Source organism: Lissotriton helveticus, chromosome 3_1 (assembly GCF_964261635.1).
Source record: "Lissotriton helveticus chromosome 3_1, aLisHel1.1, whole genome shotgun sequence".
Classification (NCBI taxonomy): Eukaryota; Metazoa; Chordata; class Amphibia; order Caudata; family Salamandridae; genus Lissotriton; species Lissotriton helveticus.
In genome coordinates this window covers 999437588-999462140 of record NC_136061.1, presented here as the reverse complement: position 1 = coordinate 999462140, position 24553 = coordinate 999437588, and the positions used below count along the sequence as shown (strand labels likewise).

Sequence of the window (24553 nt, the reverse complement as noted above, 5' to 3'; positions counted from 1 at the left end):
AAGAACCTACACTGGCTTCCCGTCAACAAAAGAATTACGTTCCGTCTTCTCACCCACGCACACAAGGCCCTCTACAACCTAGGACCCGAATGCCTCAACTCGCGACTATCCTTCTACAAACCCACCCGCCAACTAAGATCCTCCAATCAAGCCCTCGCCACAGTCCCGCGCATCCGAAAACCCACCATGGGTGGCAGATCCTTCTCCTTCCTGGCTGCCAAGACCTGGAACTCACTCCTCTCTCACCTCCGCCTTACTCAAAACCACTTCTCCTTCAGAAAAGAACTTAAAACCTGGCTATGCGACAAATAATGAACCCCCCTCCCCAAGCGCCTTGAGACCCTCTGGGTGAGTAGTGCGCTTTATAAATGCTAGAACTTGAACTTGAACTAGGGAGCAGGAAGGATAAAACTGTCAGTTGGGTTGATAGAGGGGGATATAGATTTTTGTGTATGGCTCGCAGCAAACCAGTAGTGCGGGACTCTGAGGAACTGAGGTTAAAATGCGAGACTGGTGTCTCCATGGCTTTTCCTGTGACACTCCTTTCAGCTCTTTTCACTCTGTAGATCAGCCCTTCCATTATTTGACTGCAACAAAACAGAAGAGATAAAATTTCATGAAGATACCATATCTACAGCTGTAGGTCAGGAGAATACGTTCACAGCTGAATGTACTCCTGTTCACTGGATTTAAATTAGTGTAATCTTTTTAGCGACAATATTGTTTGTTTATTGCCAGCTTTTTCCTTGTGTTTTTGTTTCGAAATGCACCTTAGGCTCCGATGCTAAATCTTGAAAAAATAAAGCTTTTTTTATCTACACAGGCTTATGATCGAGGGTACAGTTCTTCTTATAGCTCCCAGCTGCAGACTGATGTGCAGCTTCCATCCATCAAAAAGAAATCTTCCCCAGATTCTACTACAAAGGAAAGACTTTTCATCGTTTTCAATCCTCACCCTTTACCATTGGATATTTTGGAGGACTTGTTCTGGTAAGGTTAAGAAGTGTGAAGAAATGATTAATCTTGGCAAACTGACTGTGTAACTGAAGAGGGCTAATGTTTTTTACTTAAGTTCTTTACTTAAGCCAATAGAGCTCGGCAGTGAAACCTGTTGACTTTCCAAATGCCATTTTGTGTAAGATAGCCACCATTGATAGATGTACCACGTCAGTCATTGATGAATTTGTTAAAATATTTCAAATGCATTCAAGGATGGATGCATGCACATTCATGGCTGTTGTCTTCTTTAAATGTATTTGTAATATTTAACCAAACTGATTCAAAGTTGGCTACAGTGGAAGTCTGCACATCCATGTCAGTTATCTTGGAACAGTTTATTCAGATCAAGCAAATCCACTTTTGGTGCCCACCTCACATTTGTGTACATGCACTCACAGGGACAATCACAAGAATAGCAAGACAATCCATTAAATCAAAAGGAGACAACTAAAATAGACAATAAAGCCAGCCAACCATAAGCAATCATGAGCAAGTAGCTGATCCAGACCCCACCCTTTGTATATTGGAAACAATAGGTCTGACCAGCTGAAGGTGTCTATAGCTGAGACTTAAAAAACACTTGACCTCAAGGTATACACACACTTCTCGAGCAGGGGAAGCTTCCAAGTTGCAAAACTACCAGATGCTCTAAACGCTAAAGATGCATCCATTCCGTCTGTTCTAGAGACTGAGGTAGCTGCATTGCTAGCTTCATTTTGTCTAACACAATCATAAAAATATGTCTGTTAGCTAATCATTACATTGTTGAGTGTAGGGGAATGGTCCATGACTCGTGTGCAACCTCCGCTGGATCCTAACGACCCTCCACAAACCAGACAAGCTCCCCAGTCATTTAACCACATTAGTGCTAAGGCAATTCCCCCTCTGTGCTGCAAACTCTTGATTCCCATTGTTCATGACCAGGTCAGCTCGTCATCAGCACAGGAGCAGTGTACTGCATGACTAGCTGAGCTCGTCATGAGCATGGAAGGGGTTAAAACATTTTTTTGTAAAATTTTTTTACTGTTTCGTCAAATTTGAATAGTGTGCCTTTTTCCCACAGTTTTTGGAGTAGGTCTCACTAGAAAAAGACTAGTTTTGAACCTCGTGGTGGTTGTCAAAGACAAATGTCTGTCACAAACCCTCACTTCATGAGTCTGTGGTACCTTGAACAGGACCATGACGCCAAAGCATGTGTGAATTGCAGGACTATGTATCCGAAGGCCATCCATGCCATGACTTTTCTGGCTGCTCGCAATGCGACTCCGCAGTGCTCCAGGTCTCATTCATGCGGGTGGTCCTGGGACTGCTCTCGGAGTCACTTGCACCTGTCATTGTTGCGATCCCAGCCTTTTTCAGGTAGGTCCCACAAGAACTAGTCCAAGAAGTTGAAGCGCTCTTCAACTTCTTAATGCCAGTCCCATTCATCAGACGAGTGCAGGAACACCACCACAGATCCAAGCCGCATCCCAGGTCATCCCTGTGTAGTCTGCATCTCACACTGTGTTTGCTCTGCTAACTTTTCCCTGAGTTTTTCTGGAGCAACCCCAATGAAACTTAGAGAAAATTTTATGAGGCCATGAGTCTCATTTTTGGGTGGACGGACTCAGACTGGGACAATGCTGGCAGGTCCAGCCTGAAAAAAAAATAAAAAAAAAAATAAAAAAATAAAACACACACACACTCACAGTCTCACACTCTCACACTCACACACTCACTCACACACTCACTCACTCACTCACTCACTCACTCACTCACTCACTCACTCGTCCAAGCTTCCAAAAACAAGCCTGGTGCGTTCCCTACCACACTACTGGATAGGAAATCCAAGAGGGTGAATACTTTCAGAAAGAGGACTTTTCTTTTCTCCCAGCCTTGCACTGCGGTCCGTGAACACTGCATACTTATTGGTCCGATGCCCGAACTGCATGAGATATGGTTGTGTAGTTTCTGCCTATGGCTTTTGAGGATGCCTGAGCAATACTCTCTCATGCTAATGGGAGGGATGCAGCAAAATTAACTGTAGGATGCGCATTGAATACAACTAACTCACTATGCACGGTCATTGCTTCAACAGTGGTACTCCAACATCACGCCGGGCTGAGGTCAGCTGGGTTTTCAAGGGTTGTCCAGGCATGGACATGCCCTTTGACGGCACTCGCCTTTTTGGTGACAAGGCGGATTCGACACTCGAACGTTTTAAGAATAGTATGACCACCACTAGGTCGTTGGGGCTCAACATGGCCCGTGTTAAGCACATTAAGCCTTCCATGGCGGCAGTAGAGGCTATCAGCCATATCCTTTTCCCTTCTAACCCCCATGGCCAAAAGGCATCTCAGTCCTTTCGTGGCTTCCGCAAGCATCGTGGAAACCAAGGCCAGAGGTCAACCAATCCACTCCCTCCCAGCCTAAAACCCCCTTTAACTTCGCCTCACACCATTATGGGCACCCCTTTGCTGGTAGTACTTGGCACCACCTGCCCCAATGACGGGAGATCATGCATACAAATAGCTGCTTCAGATTGTCCGTCATTGCTATGCCCTACCTTTCCAACATACTCTGCCACTATCTCATTATTGTCTGACTGAGGACCACCTTTTGCTCTTGCAACAGGATGTGCTCTTCTGGCCAAAGGAGTCATAGAGACGATAACCGCCTCAGAAGTCTGTAGTGGTTGTTATCCCCGCTACTTTATAGTGCTGAAAGGATGGAGGCTTTTTAGAGTTGCACCCTCAATTTCTTCTTGAATAAATTCAGGCTGCTTACATTGGCTCAGGCTCAGTCCCGGGAAAATGGATCGTAGCGCTGGACTTGCAGGACGCCTATTTGCATATTCCCGTCCTGCTTACCTGCTGCCCACTGGCGTTACCTGCTGTTAACTGTAGGCTAAGAGCATGATCAGTTTGTATTGCTTCCCCTTGGCCCTACCAGTGCTTCTCTGGGTGATAACCAAAGTGATGGTAGCGGTTGCAGCAGCTCATCTGCATAGGTCAGGGTTTCTAGATTTACACTATATCGACAACTGACTGTTGAAGTTGGGATTGCCAAAGGCAGTCATCACCCACCTTACTCTCGAACAACACTGTACGGGAGGAGCTAGGAAACATGGCGGACGGCTGAAGGGCTGGTCGTAAAGCAGCCCTGAGGGGAAAATTAGTGCGCCATTGGAAAATTATGTTGCTTTTACTTACCGGGTTCCCATTCCTTTTGGCGATGGAGTGTCAGTGGGGTTGGCATCTGATTAGCTGATGGTGGCACAGGAGACACCGCAGTGTTGCATTGCGACAGCTTGGCTCCAGCAGCTCCGCGCTGCATGGTGCGTCCTTCCGAAAGGCAGTGATGCAGTCTAACGTCATGGGCAGAGTCAGCACAAGCTGAGGGGGAGGAGTAGGGGCGTTGTGGCTGTAGTGTTCTGTTGCATCAGGAAAGGTTGGTGGACGGGATACGCCCGCAAGCATGCCCTAATGGATATCTAGTCCGCTGGTTCTGAGGGTAAGTCTCTTTAATAACTTGCCCTCAGCCTGGCAGTGCTGCAGAGAGACAGGCGGGTCAGGGGAGTGGGCTTGGAGAGCGAGGGAGGAAAGTACAGATGAGAGTAGACCGGTCTCAGGTGGGGGAGCTAAATAGATATGCTCTGAGATAATAACATTCTTTATAGGCAGTAAGCGCAGTGAACTCCGTCTGAGAAGGGTTCTCTCCCACCTGTAAAGGTGCCAGTTAAACATATAAAGCCCCATAAAATAAAACATTTGGCAAGCCGATTGGTAGGTCCACATATGTCCGAGTTTAAATTACCGCCAAATTGAAAGAGAAACGGGATTTGTTGGCTATCAAGCCTCAAAAAATTACCCCTTCATTAAAATCCTATTTTAAGGCTAGATTAGAGTTGAGGAGGGTGAGGAGAGAAGTAGTGCAAGAAGTGGGAGTATCTTGGCCCCCGAGAATTATTTGTACAGGGCAGCGATAACTAATATGGAGATGGATGAAGGTGGCCAGGGTGGGTTATCAGCGCATTTTGCAGTTCCCACAAATTTTTCTGGGGTAGAAATAGAAGAATTAAACCGGGATACGGGAGGTGTAATGGCGGAAGTAAGAAGCACTCCCGACAGCGCTATATTAACTGAAGATCCAATTGGGGGGGGGGGGGGGGGGGGGGGGGGTCAAAGGTGACAGACCCCGTACAATGAATGCTAGGTCAACTAGCACTAGAAATTAAAGAACGTTTCTCGATTTCTGAGTCGAACCAAAAGGAGATTCAGGCAACTTACTCTAGTCTGGAAGCAAAGATTGAGAGTGTAGCGCAACACACTCCGTATTTAGAATGTGGGGTACAAGGACTTCAGACAGCAGTGCAAGAAAATACCCAAGAAATAGCATGTTTGAAACAAAGAGAGAAGGTGCTGGCCAACAAACCAGAAAAATGAGAGAATAAAGCAAGGAGGAATAACATCCAAATTCTGGGGGTTACAGAGAGTGCAGAAGGAACAGACACTAAACGTTTCCTGATAAAATTGTTGAGAAGTTCATTCCCACAGGAAGAGCGTTTTGTTAACCTTGAAGTAGACATACAGGGGGTGCACAGAGACCCCTTAACACTGCGTCCCGGGCAAAGTAGCCCCCGGGAGATTCTGGTGAACTTTCTATCCTATACTGTAAAATAGAGTGTTTTAAGCTTGGCCCTGAACGATGAAACACTGCAAGCATTGAGGGTCACCATTAAGATCAGATCAGATACCGCAAGAGAGACCACGGATAAGCACTGGGAGTTGGGAAATAGAATGGGAGAACTGAAAGGGCTGGGGGCTGAAGTTCAGTAAAGATTCCCCGGCACTTTGAAGGTGATGTGGCAGAATAAAATGCATATTTTTTCCCTACCCTGATGATGTAGATAATTTTATAATACAGGCAAAGAGAGGGGAACTCAGGAAAAGTAATATGGAGGGAAAAAAACTATATACCATCATTCCCTCAGGGGTTAGCTCAAATAGGCTCTGGATAGGCCTAGCTGTAGGAAGGGAGGGATTACGGGGGGGGGAGCACAAGGGGTGGGGAGCAGTGGGAGAAAATGTTTAAAAAGTTTGGGTCGTCAAGTTGGTACAGTAGAGTAGCACCGTTCAAGGGTAGTAGTCTTAAAAGAAAAATAATTAAATGGAAATTAAATCCTTAAAAAAATTAGCACAGGGGTTGATGGGTTAATGGCTTTTGAAATAATATGTTGGAACGTGAACGGGTTGAGGTTTAAAAAGAGGCAACATACTATCCTGCACTATCTAAGGCAGCATAAGTCACAAATAATTATGCTGCTAGAAACTCATCTTAGGTAGCAGGAACGTTGGGATCTTTTCCTAAAACAAAAGTGGATGGAAAACATTGTTGCCACAGATCAATTGCATTGTACTAAACTTATTGCACTAGTATTTAGCGTTAAATCAGTATTGAAGTTGGTCCTGTACAAAGCAGATGGGGGGTGAGGGGGTGTTGGATTAGAGTGGAGGTTTAAAAATGTTAGAATCTATACACCCTAGTGAGTTACTATGGCCCAAATATAGGCGATGTCTCACAATTGGCATATACGTTTTGACTCTGGTTGATTTTAACCCGTTTGCTGCTTCGAACGTTCAGCGCCAGTGCTGAACGTTCGAAGAAACTGGTGCGGCCGCGTCGGCCGTTGGACCTGCGCAGCACCAGGGAGGTAGCTCGTCGCGCGACGTCCAGCCGGCAGCGGCAGCGGCAGCAGCAGCAGCGGCGGCGGCGGCGGCGGCAGCAGCAGCAGCAGCAGCAAACGGGTTAATGCGCCCATTATTTTAGAGGGGGACTTTAATATTCTCTTAGACAATACTCTAGATAGATTCTCTACACGAATACAGTTTAATTCCCCAAAAATTAGGGCGTACCTTGTGGATATGCTGAAAAACTACAACTTATGTGATGTTTTACGCAGAATCCGGGGGAACCACAGGGACTATACTTTCCGTAGTAAAAATAAAATAGCCATTATCCCTGGCGAGATTATTTTTTTATAGATAGGAAGGAAGCGGAAAAAGTGGTGGTAATAGAGCCCCTCCTTATTCATCTCTCAGATCATGCAGCTGTGCTTCTCCATCTTGAATTGAGGGATGCACGGGGGACTAGGAAGGATTCTGCTACTGAAGGGGATAGTTGCAGAATTGGCACAAGGTTCAGAGGAATATTTTACTAGGTACTCTTCATTGGCGCCCCTGCATGTAGTGTGGGATGCATACCAGGCTTGGTTACGTGGGACGCTTAAAGGCGTATTTGTGAACTGGGCAAGGTAAGCAAGATGGGAATTCACTAGTTTGGAGTAAGGGATGGGGAGATTAGAAATGGCGCTGAAGAGTGAGAGATTGAGTAAAGAGGAAAGGAAGGAGACGGCTGTAGCACTTGACGAACTGCAGATGAAATTCAGAGCTAAGATAGAAGAGAAAATTTGGCAACAGAGGGAAGTTAGTTGAGCTAGAGACATAGTGCAGGGTGAGGGCTGTGGGAAATTGCTGGAATGGAAGGTGAGGTTAGAGAGAAATCAAAACTATGTTAGGAGGATTGAAGCTGATCATACCGGACATATCATTGAGGAAATCCGTAAGATAGGAGTGGTTTTTAAGGGCTTTTCAAGGAGTTCTATACAGAGGATCTTGTAGCAAATAGAGCCGACATAGATGCTTGGCTCAAAAAAAAAACATTTTCCTAAATTGACTCTGGAACAGCAAGGTTATTTATGTCGGGAATTAACCGGCACCGAAATATTGACAGTTAAGAAAACAAAGAAAGGAAAGGCGGCAGGTCCCAATACAATTTCCAGCGAAATCTACTCTGTAATTCCAGACGATATTATTCCCATCTGGATCAAACTGTGTAATTCCATTCTGGTAGAGGGTAGGTAGGCCAATACTGGAATCATGGAATGATGCAGTTGTAACGTTAATCCCGAAGCCTGGAAAGAACCCTCTTCAATGTCAATCATTTCGTCCTATCTCTTTACTTAATAGCAGATATAACATTATTACTGGTATCCTGGCAGCCCGTATGAACAAGGTAGCGGGGCACCTAAAACATGAAGATCAAAAAGGCTTTATACCCACGAGAAACTTCAGAGCTGAATCATGCCTTGAATGTTACTATTGATTTAGCCATAACTAAGGGTGTCTGCCTTGTGGTTGTGACTATAGATGCCGCCAAGGCATTCAACCGGGTTAATTGGAGCTATCTTATGGCAGTATTAGATCACTTTGGAACGGGTAAACCATTGATAGATACAGTAGAGAAGATTTATACAATCCCAACTGCTTGAAGGTTGGCGAATGGGAGCCTATCGCCCCCTGTGAAGATAGAAAGGGGGACAAGACAAGGGTGTCTTCTTTCACCTATTCTTTTTTATCTTTATATTGAGCCATTTGCCCAAAGCTTGAGATTGAACAACGGAATAAAGGCATTCAAGGTTGACACATTTTCCAGGAAGATCGCGCTATATGCCGATGACTCAGTACTCTTTACCTCAGATGTGCACTCTGCCTTACCACAACTTAACAGCAGAGGCAAGAGTATTTGGTGCTTTTTCAAGATACTAAATTAATGAGGAAAAAACTGAATTAATGATTTGGAAGCAAAATGAAGGGGAAATAAGCACTACAGAAATGAGATATTTGGGGATAAATATAACCAGAGATAACCGAAAAACTTGCCACACTAAATTGTGAGAAGACTAATCCGAAAGGAGGAAAATTGTTAAAAAAAGATGGCAGAATCTCCCACTGTCTAATTATGGGCGGATTCATTTGAAAAGTACTTTAGCCTTACCGAGGAAAATAGCATCCATTGTTTGGACCAATAAGGGTTTGCGTCTCTCCTGGAAGAAGTTGAAGAAGACTGGAGCAGGGGATTTGGGGATTCCTGATCTGTAATTATATTGTTGGGCTTTCCAACTTAAAAATAATAGGATGCTACTGTCTTGCCCAGATGAGACCCTAGTTGGCAGAACACATAGAGCAATGCTTTGTGGACTATCTAAGGAAGGCTTCTTGTTTAAATTTGGGGCTCCAAAATACTTGAAGATCAGACTAAAATGCCTCCAAGCAGCGGCTAAAATATGGTTTGAAGTTAGATCTATCTTGGGCATCACATACTATAGTAAGCTTTCCTGCTTATGGGATTACGCTGGAATTTATACTTGATACACTTACAGATCCTTTTAGACAGAGCAGTATAAGTAGAGGGGCTGAGCTGCTAGGGGGGGACGCAACCTGACCTGGGAGCATTAGAATTACAAGACTGAAGGGAGAATCACCAGATTAAAAATATTTCAAGTGCACTCCTTGATGAAGAATCAGAATTGGACAAGTGAACACTCAAATCAAATGGAAATCAATCTTTAAGAGCCACGGGCAAGGAAGAAGGAAATGTCACTATGGTACTCGCACTTACAGTGGCCAATAAAAAGATGAGTGCCTTTTTTAACATAGGATGGATACTTGCCGGACGCGGAGTTGGAAGAATTGTGGCAAGTATCTCTATCTACACTTTATACGGTAGTTCAATCTGCTGCATTAAGGAAGAACCATTTTTTCACCGTCCATAGAGATTATTGGACCCCGAAAAGGTTGGCGAAAATGAAGGGAAGCTGTGACTCCAAATGTAAGCAGTGTGGAAGAAACCGCATAGACATTCTGCATGTGTTTGCTACTTGCTCAAAGCTAGAAGAATTTTGGCTAGCTGTGGTTAAGACTATTTCCGATGTATTGGATATCGAGGTGGAGGTAAGCACGGTCTTAATTATGTTTGGGATAAGGCAGAAAGACTTGAAGGGTTTGTGTTTACACTTAAAACAAAGAAATTTGATGATTTACCTAATCCTCATTGCGAGAAGGGAAATCTGTAAATTATGGACTCCAACCTCTGCCCCCTCCTGGGAGGCGTGGAGAAGTTCAGTGGCCTTTATCGAAAAGATGGATAGGAGAGAAACAGGAAGAATTGGTGGTGGTGGTATCTGGGACTTGTTGAGCACCTTGTTAAACTGACCTGTCCAATGATTACATCTTTTTATAGCATTGGGCATAGGAAGCAAGTCGTACTTGAGGGAGCCCAGCCCAATACTCCATTGTTGCTTGAAGAAGAGAGTCCAATCCGCTAGGCACAATCCGGAAGGTGCCAATTATTGTGATTTGAGATGGTATGAGGACACAGAAAAAAAAATACGGCAGTCATCACCCAACTTCAGACAAGTGAGTTTACTATCAATGTGCAAAAGTCACACCTGGCTCTTTTAAATGCTAACTTTCTTCGGAGCTGTTCTGGATACAGTGCAGTTTCTGGCCTATCCTCCAAAACAGAGTCTAAGATATTTCGGCTAGGATTCCGATATTTCTGCCTCTATTCTGGATTTCGGTGAGACTGACTGAGCATCTCATGGCCGCCTGCCTGCATCCTGCTGATGAAGCATGCACATTGGGATATTCAGGCTATGCAGTGAGACCTGAAATCCCAGTGGACGCAGCATCAGGGGAATCTCTCCGACCTGGTCCAGCAATCTGAAGGAACCGCAAAATGTCTGCAGTGGTGACTCAGTCCACAATTGAGTCAGCGGCGGTCAGCTGCAGACCTCTTTCTTCCCCACCTGGACCTAACAGTAGTGACAGATGCGTTACTCCTTGATTGGGACAGCCATCCTGGAGAGGTAGAGATCAGAGGACTCAAGTCTCCAGCAGAAGTTTGGCTCCGCACCACCCTGTTGTGTGGATTTTGGGGGTCTTTTGGGGGACCACCCAAAAGGTGCAGGGTCACCCTATAGTCCACACCCATAGCTGACTGAGGAGGTAGTTGGTGAGTGCTTTGGTTCTGCACCTTATAGATCCTTCATCCCCACCCTGTGCGTGCCAGGTGAACAGCAACAAACACCGATAATTTACAGACAAATAATGATCAGTTCTGATACAATCAGCAGGTGTTGGCTGTTTGGCCCATGATTATATGACAAAGATTAATCTGAAAAGCATGTTTATACAAATAAGTCCGCAAATGGTAGTTGTTTGGACCCCTGCAGGGCATAGTGTGCAGGGTGAGGATGATAAACATCTAGGAAACTCCCTGTCTGACTGGTTGAGCATGGGCTGGTCAGTTTGTGGCAGGCCAAAACACAAACAGGGTGGGAGTGTCCGTGCAGGTATGTGGCGGGTCAAAAGTGGCGCTCCAGAGTGTTTGTGATACAGAGAGGTCAGTCGTGAAGGGTATAGCACAAAATGGTGGAGTGAATGGCAAGATAACAGATATACTTTTATACAGAGTACAAAATGGCTGAGCAAGTGTCAAGATAAAAAGTCTATATTCCACAGTTGGATCTAAGAGCGATTCGCCAGGCATTGAAAGCCTTTCTTCCTTCCTCCAAGGGAAGACTGGGTCAGGTGTTCACATTCAACACTACCGCCACGTGGAATTGCAACAAGCAGGGCAGGGTGGGGTGGTGGACCCTTTGTCTAGAGTTCCTAGCCCTTTGGACATGACTGGATCGTCAGGGCACTTTTCTGGTGGTTCAGCAACTGGCAGGTTCTTTGAACACCGGAGCAGACTAACTCAACAGTTGATGCCTCGCAGATCCCAAAAGGTATCTCCATTTGGGGGTTGGTACATAGTCTCTTTGGAAATTGTGTAGAACCTTGATTAGATCTGTTTACTACCGATGAGAACATGTAGTGTCAGATCTTCTGTGCGCTGGAGTTTCCAAGGTGGCTCTTGCTTGGACACGCATTTTATCTCAAGTGGAGTTCAGGACTCCTGTACGCCTTTTCCTCCGATACCACTCTTGCCCACAGTTCTTAAGAAGAGCAGGATCAACTAGATCCAAAACATCTTAGTGGCTCCAGATAGGGCAAGAAGTGCTGGGATCCTGTACTCCTGAGCACGAGTATCTGTGCTCCAATCAGGCTGTCCCTTCGAGATGATGTCCTGTGGCTGCAACAGGGCAGGGTTTTTCACCTGAACCTGCATGCTCTCCATTACATACTTGGAGATTGAGCGACGACAGCTGAGGGTATTTGACCACCTCCCGAAGTGTGATGTTATTGATGAATAACGTGATGTTATTCTGGCAGCCAGGTGCTCCTCCTTGAAAACTATTTACATCTGCCAATGGCACATATTTGTGGCTTGGTGTGCTGCCAAATCTGTGGATTCCCTTTCTGCACCCTTGTCTGAATCTCTTGAGCACAGTTGGAGGGCACCTTTTGCCATTTCAACTTTCTTGTGATTGCCGAATCAACCCTCACTATTCAAGAAGGGCAGAGTGGAGTCAGTCCGTGATGCTATACAAGCGCTCCAAACAGATGGGTTTTTAGAAGCTTACGGAAGTCAGCAGGTTGTTCCCCCGCTGAGCCTGGGGGAGGGAGTTCCACAGTTTTGTGGCGGTAAATGAGAAGGAGCGTCCACCCCATCTCGCCTTCCTTATTTTCTTAGTGGTGGCCAGAGTGGTGGCCAGATATAAAGAACTAGAACGTAAAGTTCTTGACGGGAGATATGATGATATTAGCAGATGTAAGATGGGTGGACCAGTCCTCCAGATAGCCTTATGTGCCAAACACATAGCTTTAAACTGTACCCTGGCTCATATCGGTAGCCAATGCAGCTGTCTCAATGCTGGTCTTGCCGATTGCCACCGTGGGGTCTGAAGGAGCATCCGTGCAGCACAATTCTGTATTACTTGTAGTTTGTTGATTGTGGTCTGCGGGGCTCCAAGGTACAGAATATTCCCATAGTCCAGGCGGGAAAATATTAGTGCCTGAACCATGATTCTTCTCGCCTGAAAGGGAAGGAGCGGGACAATTTTGTGAAGCATTCTCATCAATCCATAACAGATTGAGAAAAGTGTGGTTGCTTGGTATGCAAAATTGAGGGGGCTGTCGAGCCACTACCAAGGCTCTTAATCTGTGGCTTTGGGGGAGGTGCGGGACCCAGACATGACGGCCACAGGGCGACGGAGGTAATAGGTGATGAATTACCCAACAGCATAATCACTGTTTTGCCTCCGTTGAGGCGAAGATAGGAGAGCTCCATCCTCCTGGCCACTGCCTCTAGGTAGGGGCCCAAGGTGCTAGATAAACCCTCGTCGTGTTGTAGAGACACCACTAGCTGGGTATCTGCATAGCTGACGATCTTGATACCAAATGGGTGGACAACCCTTGCTAGAGGCCTCATATAGATATTAAAGAGCGTCGGGCTCAAAGCCGAGCCCTGCGGGACCCCGCAGCTCAGGGGTAGCCTAGAGGATACCACGTCTCCCACAAAGACCTGAAAGCAGCGGTCACTGAGGAAGGACGAGAACCAGGCCAGTGCAGCGCCCGACACTCCGATGTTCTTGAGTCGGTGGGTCAAGATGGTATGATTGACCGTGTCGAACGTGACACTGAGGTCCAAAAGGATGATGGCAGCCACTCCTCCCTCATCCACCAGCTTCCTTGCCTCTTCTGTTACCATCGACAGCGCGGTTTCTGTCCCGTGTTGGGGGCAGAAGCCCGTTTGTGAGATATAAAGCAGATTGTTGGATTCTAAGTGATTAACCAAGATGATGTTGATGTGTTTTTCCAACAATTTGCTTACCCAGGACAAAAGGGAAATTGGGCGGTAATTAGATGAATTAGATTGATCCAGACTTGGCTTCTTTAAGAGAGCCCTAACCATCGCGCATTTCCAGTAGAGAGGGACTGTGCTAGAACTAAGAGAGCAGTTCAAGACCTCGAGGATTGTTGTGCCATCGTAGTCAATGACCGTAATAATGTGTTGTGGTGGGGCAGGGTCCAGTGGGGAACCTGAGGACCCCTTTGAAATGACCTGATCTAATGCGTCACTGTCTAGAAGATGAAATTGTTCCAGCACAGGGGCGGATTCGCCTATCTCAGTTTCCACGGGGATTAAGGGGGAAAGCTGTATAGATAGCTTGGATTTTCTGATGGAAAACAACTGCTAAGTTGTTACAGCGTGTCAAAGCTCCTTCTGTCTGTATAGGCTTTAGAGGAGGAGTAATGAGTGATTTCGCTATCCGAAAATTTTCTTTTGGGGAATTGGCAGCTAAGCTGATTTTAGCCTCATAGAAGTGGGCTTGTGCAGTTTTAATCTCAGTTTTATACAGCCTAATAGCCATCCTATAATCGTCCTTCTTATGTTGTAAGGGAGCCTGTTTCCAACTTCTCTCTAATTTCCGGCAGGATTGTTTCAACAATCTTAATTTGGGAGAGAACCAAGGGGAATTGTTTTTCCTGATTTTAGCTGAAATGGGAGTTTTGGGAAGAATTATATCAAGGGATTCCTGTATCCAGATATTAAAGTGGTTATTTGCCTCATTAATGGTGGTTCCCTTCAGGGGTTTTGAGGTCTCATGAGCTGTCTTCCATTCCAACACAGGAAGTCTGGACCATTTCCTTCCCCAGGATACAGTCTGACTCTGGTCTGGCTGACCCGTCTTCGTGACCCAGAGTAGTGGGATTAAATAATGATTCGTCCAAGGAAGTGGAATGGGAGCCCCAGTGCTAAAGTTACCTAGATTACTAAAGACTGGGTCTAACAGATGTTCTTTGTCATGTGTCCGGGGGAGGCCTATTTGATTAAGGTCAATCGCCTGAAGGCTTGCTAAGAGATCGCTAGCTGTACAGTTGGATAGGTCATCTAGATGTATGTTAAAATCACCCAGCACTGTAAAATTTGCCGAAGTAAGAGCTGGGTTTGCGACTAAGTCAATAAGCGTAGGTACAAAGGGCCAGATGCATCAAAGGGTTTGGGCCAGTCTGTGTCTGTGGGGAAAATGTGTTGATGCATATGGCCCAAATTGTCTTAGGGCTCCTGGGGGACGGTAGAACAACAGACCAGTGAAAGTGCTGGTGGGCGTAAACTCAATCGAGAAGGCCATGCTTTCACAGCACTCGAGCACAGATGGTGGGGATCGACGCCTGTATATGTCCTTGTAGATTATTGCTAGGCCTCCACCCCTGCCCGAGATACAGTCCGTTCTATTTATTTCATAGCCTGGAGGAAGGGCCTGTATAATGTCTGTCTCATTCCCAATCTGTAACCATGTTTCCGTTAAGAACAGAACATCTAGTTTGTGTTCTTCTATCAGTAGTGCAATTTCGGTGCGATGTTTTGGCAATGACCTACAGAGCTACATCATTCCTCAATGGGATCTGAATTTAGTTCTCACTTTTTAACGTGTTCACCATTTGCGCCCTTGCACAGCTGCCCCCTGAGACTGCTGACCATAACAGCCTTCCTTGTGGCTATAACATCTGTCAGGAGGGTCAACGAATTGCCAAAAGCCCTCCCTGTAAACCCTCTTTAGGACCTGTCCCTTCTCTGTACCCAAAATGGTCACACCTTTTCACATTAGCCAAAACATTACACTTCCTCCTTTTTTCACCCTTGGTAGTTTGGATCCAAAAATTATCATTCTACATGGATTGTACCAAAGACTTCCAGGTGGACAATCCATTCTTTTATTGGATTTGTGGGTACAAAGAAAGGAAAGGCAGTCCACAAGAAAACCATATCCAGATGGACTGTCCTCTTTATAATAATCTCCCACACAGTGACCAAGAAACAACCCCCTGTGGGCTTGAAAACTCGTTCCATCAGAGCTGAAGTTGCTCCCACTGCTCTAAGTTGAGTTCCAGTTACTGGACCTCTGTTTGCCAAGCTGCATCAGCTTCACTACACATATTTGCCAAGTATTACTGCCTGGACAGTCCGGTTCGACGTGATGGACATTTCACCGGTTTGGTCCTTCAGGACATTTGGGTTTGTGACAGATTTGTAGACCCTCTTCCGAAAAAGAGATTGCTTTGGTATCTGTTCTAAGGTAAGGAATCCGGAGCTAGAAGTCTCGATCAGATGAACAAGTTACATCCTTCGGTAACACTTGATATGGTAGTGTCTAGCTAGCCGCAGATTCCTTATCGACCCTCCCATCCTCTTCATTCTGTGAACTGTATATCTCAGATCAATGAGATCCTTCATGACTTCACCTTGGGTGCAGAAAGGGAATCCACAGATTTGGCAGCACACCAAGCCACAAATATGTGCCATTGGCAGACGTAAATAGTTTTCAAGGAGGGGCACCTGGCTTCATTAAGGAATTTGCAACTAGATAGTCCCTACCAGATAAGCCCGTACTGAAGGTAAGTAACTTTTATGCCACACAAATGGTGAAGCCACAAAAATGATAAAGCAGTCTTTCATTTCGCTTGGTCACCATCCCCTCGCCCAAAATAAATCTCTCTGTAGGCAAAGATTTACTCTTTCGGATTAAAATAATAAAAATACACTGACCTTTTTTACTCCATCCAAAACACATTGGACACTTTCTGTTATGACTCTGTTTATTACGCCACCTAAAGGCTGAAAATTATGTAACTTGATTGAACCATGTTCCTTTGCCGCCACCGCAAACTCTGAAAACGAATCTCCAAATATGTGTAATGTGTGGTTGGTATGAAATGGAGGAGGTGTGAATTAAATCAAAGTAGCAAGTATGCAGCCTCTATTACCTGGGTAACTACCCTTTTTAAAAAAAAATTATTACAGAGTTTTATCCAGTATTATGGGTATCTTTCATAGATTCACATGCCTGAATCATTCCCCGTCGTCGGGGTGGGAGTCACCGGTATATAAAAACAGTAATATCATAAAGACATATACATACTAATAGGCCAGAGGCCTCACATTAGTAACCTATCCAAGTCCTTTTGTGAAAAGGACCAAACTTTGGCCAGGAGCCAATCAGCTACTACCACCCTCTAGAACCTTCCTGGAAGGAGCCCTAGTCCCTCAGATTTTCTACCGCACGCTAAGGGAGTCTCCACTGAGCTCTGCTCAGTTTTCTGGTATTTTTGGATTATTTCCATATTTTTCTCTTCAAGATTATTCTTGTGGAGGAGTGCTAGAGCAGCTATATCTACCACTCCTAAAAAAGGGCTCTTTAGACCCTGTGCCTCGTGTAGTAAGCTGAGACTGCACGTGGATGACAAACATGAGGACTGCCTCTACTGTCTCTATCCTGAACATTCTGCCAAGGATTGTAAGGTCTGCCGCACTTTCTCTGTCAAGACTTTAAAAGACAGAGAAGGTCGCCTGCTCCTGTGGCTTCAGAGACTAAAGGACAAGGATCAAACAGTCTCCTCAGGTGAGAGCGAGTGTTCCTTCAGGAGCTCACACTCCTCTGCCAAAAGGCCAAGACAGACATCTCCGGGTCCGTCTGAGGTGCCACCTCAAAAGAAGACGCCAAAGTCTTCAGAGGGTCCTTCAAGGGCAATGACAGTTAAGACTTCTCTTCAGGAAACCACCTTTAAGAAGCCTGTGCTGGTGTCTTCTGCCTTGCCTGTGACAACGTCGACAGTAACCATCTCTACAACGACCGCTTCAACCTTCACCACCTTGTCGACAACTACCTCGGCATCAACGGGTAGGTCGATTTCCTCAATAATTCCTGTCAAAAAAGTGTCGACGACGCTTCCGTCGACGGTAGTTTCAGCGTCGACGAAGTCGAAACCATCGTCGTCGACGAAGGTCCAACCGACGTCAACGAAGGTCCCATCGGCGTCGACGAAGGTCCCATCGATGACGACAACCTCGCCGATGATGTCATCGTCGACGAAGCCGTCGACGAAGCCATCAACGTCGACTCCAGCGTCGACTAAGCCAGTGTCGACGAAGCCGTCGACGGCAGCACCAGCGTCGAAGAAGCCATCGTCGACGACGCTACCGTCGTCGACGTCGACGAAGACTGCAGAAACGTCTGCTGTGGCTGACAGCATCCCACCGATGATGACCACCCCGTCGACGGGCCCGTCGACGGAAGGATCTCCTAAGCGGAAGTGTATTTATACACACTTCAAGATGTCAACGCGTACGCTGACACCAGAGACTACATCTCCAAGCAAGGTCCAGCCACTGCTGCCGGTCCACTTTCTAGAGACTGAGGATTCTGATGATGGTACCTTGTTCCACACTGCAACAAGTCCTTCACAACTCAATGTAAAGGTCCAAGAGATTTCGGACTATGAAGACCTTGGTCAGGCAGAAGTGCCATGCCAGGAGGAATATCAACCACCTCCACAGCCTATGGTGTGCCTCCCGGCCTCAATTGTCACGGACCTTCAATTCCTCATAACGGACTACAAGCAGCGGTTTCCACCTACTCCGCCTCCTTCAGTAGTCCCTCAAACTCTTGTGACACCAGCTCCTCTTCCTCGCCCTAGACCGCCACCACTGGTCATTCGTCAGGACCCCGTGACTTTGCCTCCTCTACCGTCTTCTGATGAAGAGGAGGAGGAAGCAGTAGAAGAAGATGAAGAAGGTCAACAGGAGGAAGGTGAAATACAGGATGACGAGTGGGACGAATAGGTCATTGAACGTCCGGCTTCCCCAGACCAGACTCAGGCGGATTCACCCCCAGAAGATATCGGGGGATTTCATAATGTCGTGGAGAGAGCAGCAGCGAGGTTCAAAATAGAGATGACCACGCAACCTCAGGATTGCTTCCTATAAGACTTCAAAGAGCCATTCAAGAAGACTGTTAGGTCAATCCCTATTATCGATTACATCAAGGACCAGGGGATAAAGATAATGAAAAACCCCTCATCTTTGCAACCAGTGCCGATTAGGCTTGATAAAAAGTATAAGGCCCCAGACTCCGCTCTGGCATGCCTTACAGGCCATAGCAAACTGGACTCCGTTATCACCCAAGCCGCGCAGCGGGAATCCAACAACCCAGCTGCTACGCTGATGGCGCCTCCGGACAAGGAGGGCCGTAAACTGGATAAGATCGGGAAGAGATTCTCGTTGATGTCAGCCCTTACAGTCAGGGCGGCAAACTCGCTAGCGCTTCTAGGGAGTTACAATCGCCAGATGTGGGCGGATGTTGCCCCATATCTAGGCTCACTGCCAGAAGAGCAGAAAGAAGAGGTAAAAAAGATCCTCCTTGAGGGAGAGTGGTCCGCCTCGGAAATGATTGACGTGGCGATGGATAACGCCTCAACAGGATTTCGGCAGCTAGCGGGGGCAGCGGTCCTTAGGGATGGCTTAAGTCTACATCCTTCCGGCCTGAAGTACAGTCCAAAATACTGGACAGGCCTTTTAACGGAGACCTGCTCTTTGGGGAGCATATTGATGAAATGCTACAGGGTATCAAGAAGGACACGGAGACAGCAAAAGCATTGGGTACCCTCCAGTACAGAAATACTTCCTTTTGGGGCTTCAGAGGAAGAGGCCAGCAGACAAGAGGTGGCTATCAGGGATACAAATCCTCCTACGGCTCGTCCCAGCAATACAAGCCTCAATTCCAACAGAGGCAGCAACAAGGCCAGTCCTCGTACAATAAGTCTTCCATTCGAGGGAGGGGAGGTAAGAAGGATACCAGAAGACAATGACTTCTTTCACCTACAGGCCTCCACTTCTTCTCCACATTACGTAGTTGGAGGAAAGATTTCCAACTTCCTACACAATTGGCAAAATTAACGACGGATCGTTGGGTCCTGCAACTGGTTCGGTTCGGCCATACTTTGAAGTTCGTGGAAACTCCTCCTTCGAACCCCCCAAGTCCTATGCAGCACAAGAATCTGCGTCTCCTTCAAGCAGAATTTTCACTAATGCTCCAGAAAAGAGCCGTAGAAAGAATTCCCAGTGGTCAGAGGGGGAAAGGATTCTGTTCCCGATTCTTCCTAATACGGAAAAAGGAGAAGAAATGGAGACCTATCTTGGATCTAAGAAACCTCAACGTATACCTAAAAAAACATTCGTTCCGTATGGTATCCATTCAGTTGGTGTTACAACTACTCAATTCCAAAGATTTCATGGTGTCCTTAGACCTCCAGGACGCCTATTTTCACATACTCATCCACAAAAGTCACCGCCAATACCTAAGGTTTGTAGTGGCGGGCAAACACTACCAATTCAGAGTGTTACAGTATTGCAGCCCTCTCAGCGCCTCACTTTCCTGGGAGCAACTCTGGACACGTGTCAGGAGAAGGCCTTCCCGTCAGAAGAGCGTCAGGTCAAACTGAGGTCTCTTGCAGCCCACATTCAGGTCAAGAAGACCGTCAAGGTGCGACTCTTCAAGTCATTACTAGGAATGATGTCCTCCAATATCCTCCTAATACCACACTGCTGCCTCCGTATGCGTCCCTTACAGGAGGCGTTATCCTCTCAGTGGATCCAGTGTACGGGATCCTTCGACAATCTGATCAGGATCACTCCGTTCATGGTGAAGGCCCTGCACTGGTGGCTTCAAACAAAAAACCTAAACCAGGGCCTTCCATTCTTACTTCCAATCTCCCCACACGTAATAACGGATGCATCGCTGGAAGGATGGGGTGCGTTCCTGCAGGAACTTCAAATTCATGGTCAGTGGTCGCTGGCAGAAAAACAGCTCCACATCAACCTGCTAGAGCTGAGGGCAGTATACCTGGCACTTCGAGCATTCCTGCCTCGGATATGGAACTCCCCCGTGCTTGTGAGGACGGACAACACCACCACAATGCACTATCTAAACAAGCAAGGGGGAACTCGATCCATGACATTATCTCAAGAATCGCAGCGAATTTGGGAGTGGCTACTCCAACACAACATTTCGCTGAGAGCGGAGTATGTCCCAGGAGCGGACAACACCCTGGCGGACTTACTAAGCAGGCAACGCTCCATTTGTCACGAGTGGGAGCTCGACCAACATGCTCTCGACAGTGTTCTCCCGATGGGGCAGACCTCAACTGGATCTATTTGCGACAAAGATCAATGCAAAATGCCAACCTTATGCAAGCTGGCATCCCCAGAAAGGATCTCCCGGGGATGCATTTTCGATGGCGTGGTGCAACGTCTTTGCTTACGCTTTTCCTCCATTTCCCCTGATCCCCAGGGTCATCCGGAAACTGAAAGCGGAGCGTTGCACCCTGATCCTGATAACCCCAGCGTGGCCGCGCCAACACTGGTTTACAGAACTACACATTCTGTCACTGGAGCCTCCGATTCCATTCAGGCCTTACCCGCATCTCCTCACTATGAACCAGGGGCAAGTCCAACATCCAGATCCGACATCTCTCAGATTATCGGCTTGGCTCCTGAGTTCAGAGAGTTCCAGGACTTAGATATTCCTCAGGACTGCAGAGTTGTCTTAGCCCGGGCCCAGGCTGACAGTACCATCAAAACGTATTCCCTTAAGTGGAAGAGATTCTGTTTGTGGTGTAAAGCTAACAACCTGCACCCATTCTCGTCATCTCCGGCTCAACTTCTGCCTTACCTGCTTCACCTGGCCAACTCGGGATTGGCCCATGCCTCAATCAAAGTCCACCTGGCAGCCATATCTCTGTTCAGGCGCTCTTCGTCTGGAATTTCCCTATGGTCCAATAGACTGGTCAAGCAGTTTCTGAAAGGCTTATTCAGGACTTACCCTCCAATAAAACCTTTACCACCTACATGGCAACTCAATGTGGTCTTGGCTCAATTGATGAAACACCCCTTTGAGCCAATGCATAAAGCAGATCTCAAATACTTGTCATGGAAAACAGCTCTTTTGCTGGCTCACATCGGCAAGGAGAGTGAGTGAACTGCAGGCGTTCTCTATTGAAGACCCGTTTCTTCAGTTCAAACAGGACAGGGTCATTCTACGGACTAACCCCAAATTCATACCAAAGGTTCCGTCTGCTTTTCATCTAAACGAACCTATTGTGCTGAGATCCTTCTTCCCGAATCCATCTTCAGCAGCGTAGAGATCTCTACATTCCTTAGATCTGAAAAGATGTCTAAAATTCTACATTCATAGAACGGAACAATTTTGCAAGTCCAACCAATTGTTCATTGCCTTCAGCAGGCCCAGGAAGGGCCTACCACTGTCAAAGCCGAGCATTTCAAGATGGATCTCTGCGGCCATTGCCTTCTGCCATCAGCAGGCGGGACATCCTCTGCCCTCCAAGGTTCGGGCTCATTCCACTAGAGCGGTTTCCACCTCCATGGCGCTCTTTTCTGGGGTGCCCATTGTCGACATTTGCAGGGCGGCCACATGGAAGACACCACATACGTTCACCAAGCACTACTGCTTGGATTCAGAACTTATGAAGGATGCAGCAGTGGGTCAGGCGGTGCTCCGTCATCTATTTCATTAGAGGTGAGCCTTCTTCCTTTCATCCCACCTTTCCTATTACCTAATTGCACATTTCTTATCCTGCTACTATTTGCAGTTTATTGCTTTGCACTATTGATAATTTGTTATCAAGTGTCTTACATGCTATATTATGCGAAATGTGCTGCCTATTGCTTGCTACTCTGATTCAGGCATGTGAATCTATGAAAGATACCCATAATACTGGATAAGAAATGCGTTACTTACCTGTAAATGCAGTTATCCAGTATTGGTATCTTTCATAGATTCATATGCAACCCACCCACCTCCCCTGGAAGGGCTCACCTTAGTTCTCTCAGTAGGTACTACTTAGCACGGTGCTTACGAAAATCTGAGGGACTAGGGCTCCTTCCAGGAAGGTTCTAGAGGGTGGTAGTAGCTGATTGGCTCCTGGCCAAAGTTTGGTCCTTTTTACAAAAGGACTTGGATAGGTTACTAATGTGAGGCCTCTGGCCTATTAGTATGTATATGTCTTTATGACATTACTGTTTTTATATACCGGTGACTCCCACCCCGACGACGGGGAATGATTCAGGCATGTGAATCTATGAAAGATACCAATACTGGATAACTGCAGTTACAGGTAAGTAACGCATTTCTTATATAGCGCAAACTTGACCCAAATCGGGTATCAGAGCGCTTTACATAACACCAGTTGCATTACATGAGGGCACATTTATTTTTGTTAGGCACGTGAAGATTAAGAGATTTGCCCAGAATCACAGGATGTTCAGCGTCATTGCCGAGACTTGAACAGAGTTCCCCAGATTCTGCATTTAATTGTATGACCTATTCAGCACTTGAGAATTTCCATGTGTACTGTACTGATGACTGCTTCGCTAGTACTGCTTTTGAAGTTCTCGATCTTTGAAACAGTACCGGCCCTTATGCTGCTGTCTTAGTTTTCAGTCTGCGTTCTGTCTCCTTGTCTTTACTCAGGATTGTATTCAGGTCATGGCTCGATTTGTATCTATTTTAGAACTTAGTCTATAGTGTGTGACAAAAAAGACCCAGCAAAAATGGGAATGTGTAAGAACAGGCACTTTTTTTTTTTTTTTTTACTGATTCCGCTTATTAGTTAACACTGGATACAATTAGGCAACACATACTTTTAGTGAAAGAACATGTCCAATAACGTTTCCGACAGTAATTAACTGTTCTGTAGGTAACAGTAGATGGTGTGTGACGAGGAACCCACTTCTTATTCTTGCACAGTGAATGGGGTCTTGCAGCACACTACACAACTGCTTACAGGAGCATGGTTAAAACCGGATCTGATCAATGAAGTAATTTAATTTCTGCATATTTTGCATGATTTGATGTACAAATTCAATATGTTGCTAATTAATTTTTTTCAGCCGGTTTGGACACCTAATAGAGGTATACATCGTTCAAGGAAAAAATGTGGGATATGCAAAGTTTTCAGACCGTATGAGCGCAGATGATGCTATTACAAGTTTACATGGAAAAATTGTCAATGGTGTTAAGCTCAAAGTGATGTTGGCAGACTCTCCAAACCACGAGTCCAACAAACGACAAAGAACATACTAAATTTCTCAGTATGGGTAAGTACTAGGCTAAGTATTCTGTAGAAGCTGGTAGTATTTAGATTCCTGTCTTTTATCATTAAGATACCCGTATGCATCAATCTGTGTCTATTGACTAGAAAGGACCTAGAAGTGTGACATTTTTTTTTTCACTCAAAGTAAAGGATGCACGTTTGTTAAAATCGACCTCTCATGTACAACCATGCATATTTTGCTTGTACATGAAGACTCAGTTTTGTTGACTGCAACCTGTACCCCTGGTCATCCTAAATGCTGCATTGCTAATTCTTTTCTCTGTTTTCATTCTTTATTGATTTGAGGTTTCAGATGCAACTACGCAAATAACTTTGTTCCTGAATTGTATTTGTCTATTTTTTTTAATACTATGATGCTTACCGTCTTGTCTGAAGGATGTCATCCTAATTTGATTGGTCCTCTACAACACTTTCTTTCCTCCCGTGTACATGCTGTGCTGCTAGGCCTGATTTCAAGAAACCGCAAGCTCTGCCTTTCACTTTTAACATTACTGTCTCCATACCAGTATGACTGCTGGTTTCTTATCAGGAAGAACGTCCTGCGTGTTTGGGGCTTGATTTGGAACAGATATGTATGTATTTATTTATAAAGTCAGGTCTGTGGTAGCTACAGTGCCACAAACACTGACAAACACCTCCTGCAGCACAGATGATGGGGAGGAAACACAGCCACATAGAACATGTTGGACAGTTGGGCTCCCACCATATAACAGAAGAAAGATGAAAGTGCCACTGTTTTACAACATTGGCACCATCTTAATGATTTGAGTTGCATGGTGCAGCAGTTAGCAGTCTAGTGATAATGCACTTTAAAA

General features: G+C 46.0%; 1 protein-coding gene across 4 annotated transcripts in view; it reads left to right on the top strand.

The window, feature by feature from the left end:
- Positions 1-24553, top strand: part of RBM45 (RNA binding motif protein 45) — a 319897-nt gene that overhangs the window by 276666 nt on the left and 18678 nt on the right. For all 4 annotated transcript variants that reach the window (XM_078681508.1, XM_078681509.1, XM_078681511.1 and 1 more), the window contains 2 exons: positions 824-990; positions 23515-23721. In XM_078681508.1, coding sequence (XP_078537634.1) covers positions 824-990; positions 23515-23707 — 360 coding nt within the window. In that variant the 3' untranslated portion in view covers positions 23708-23721. The remainder of the gene's footprint in view (positions 1-823; positions 991-23514; positions 23722-24553) is intronic.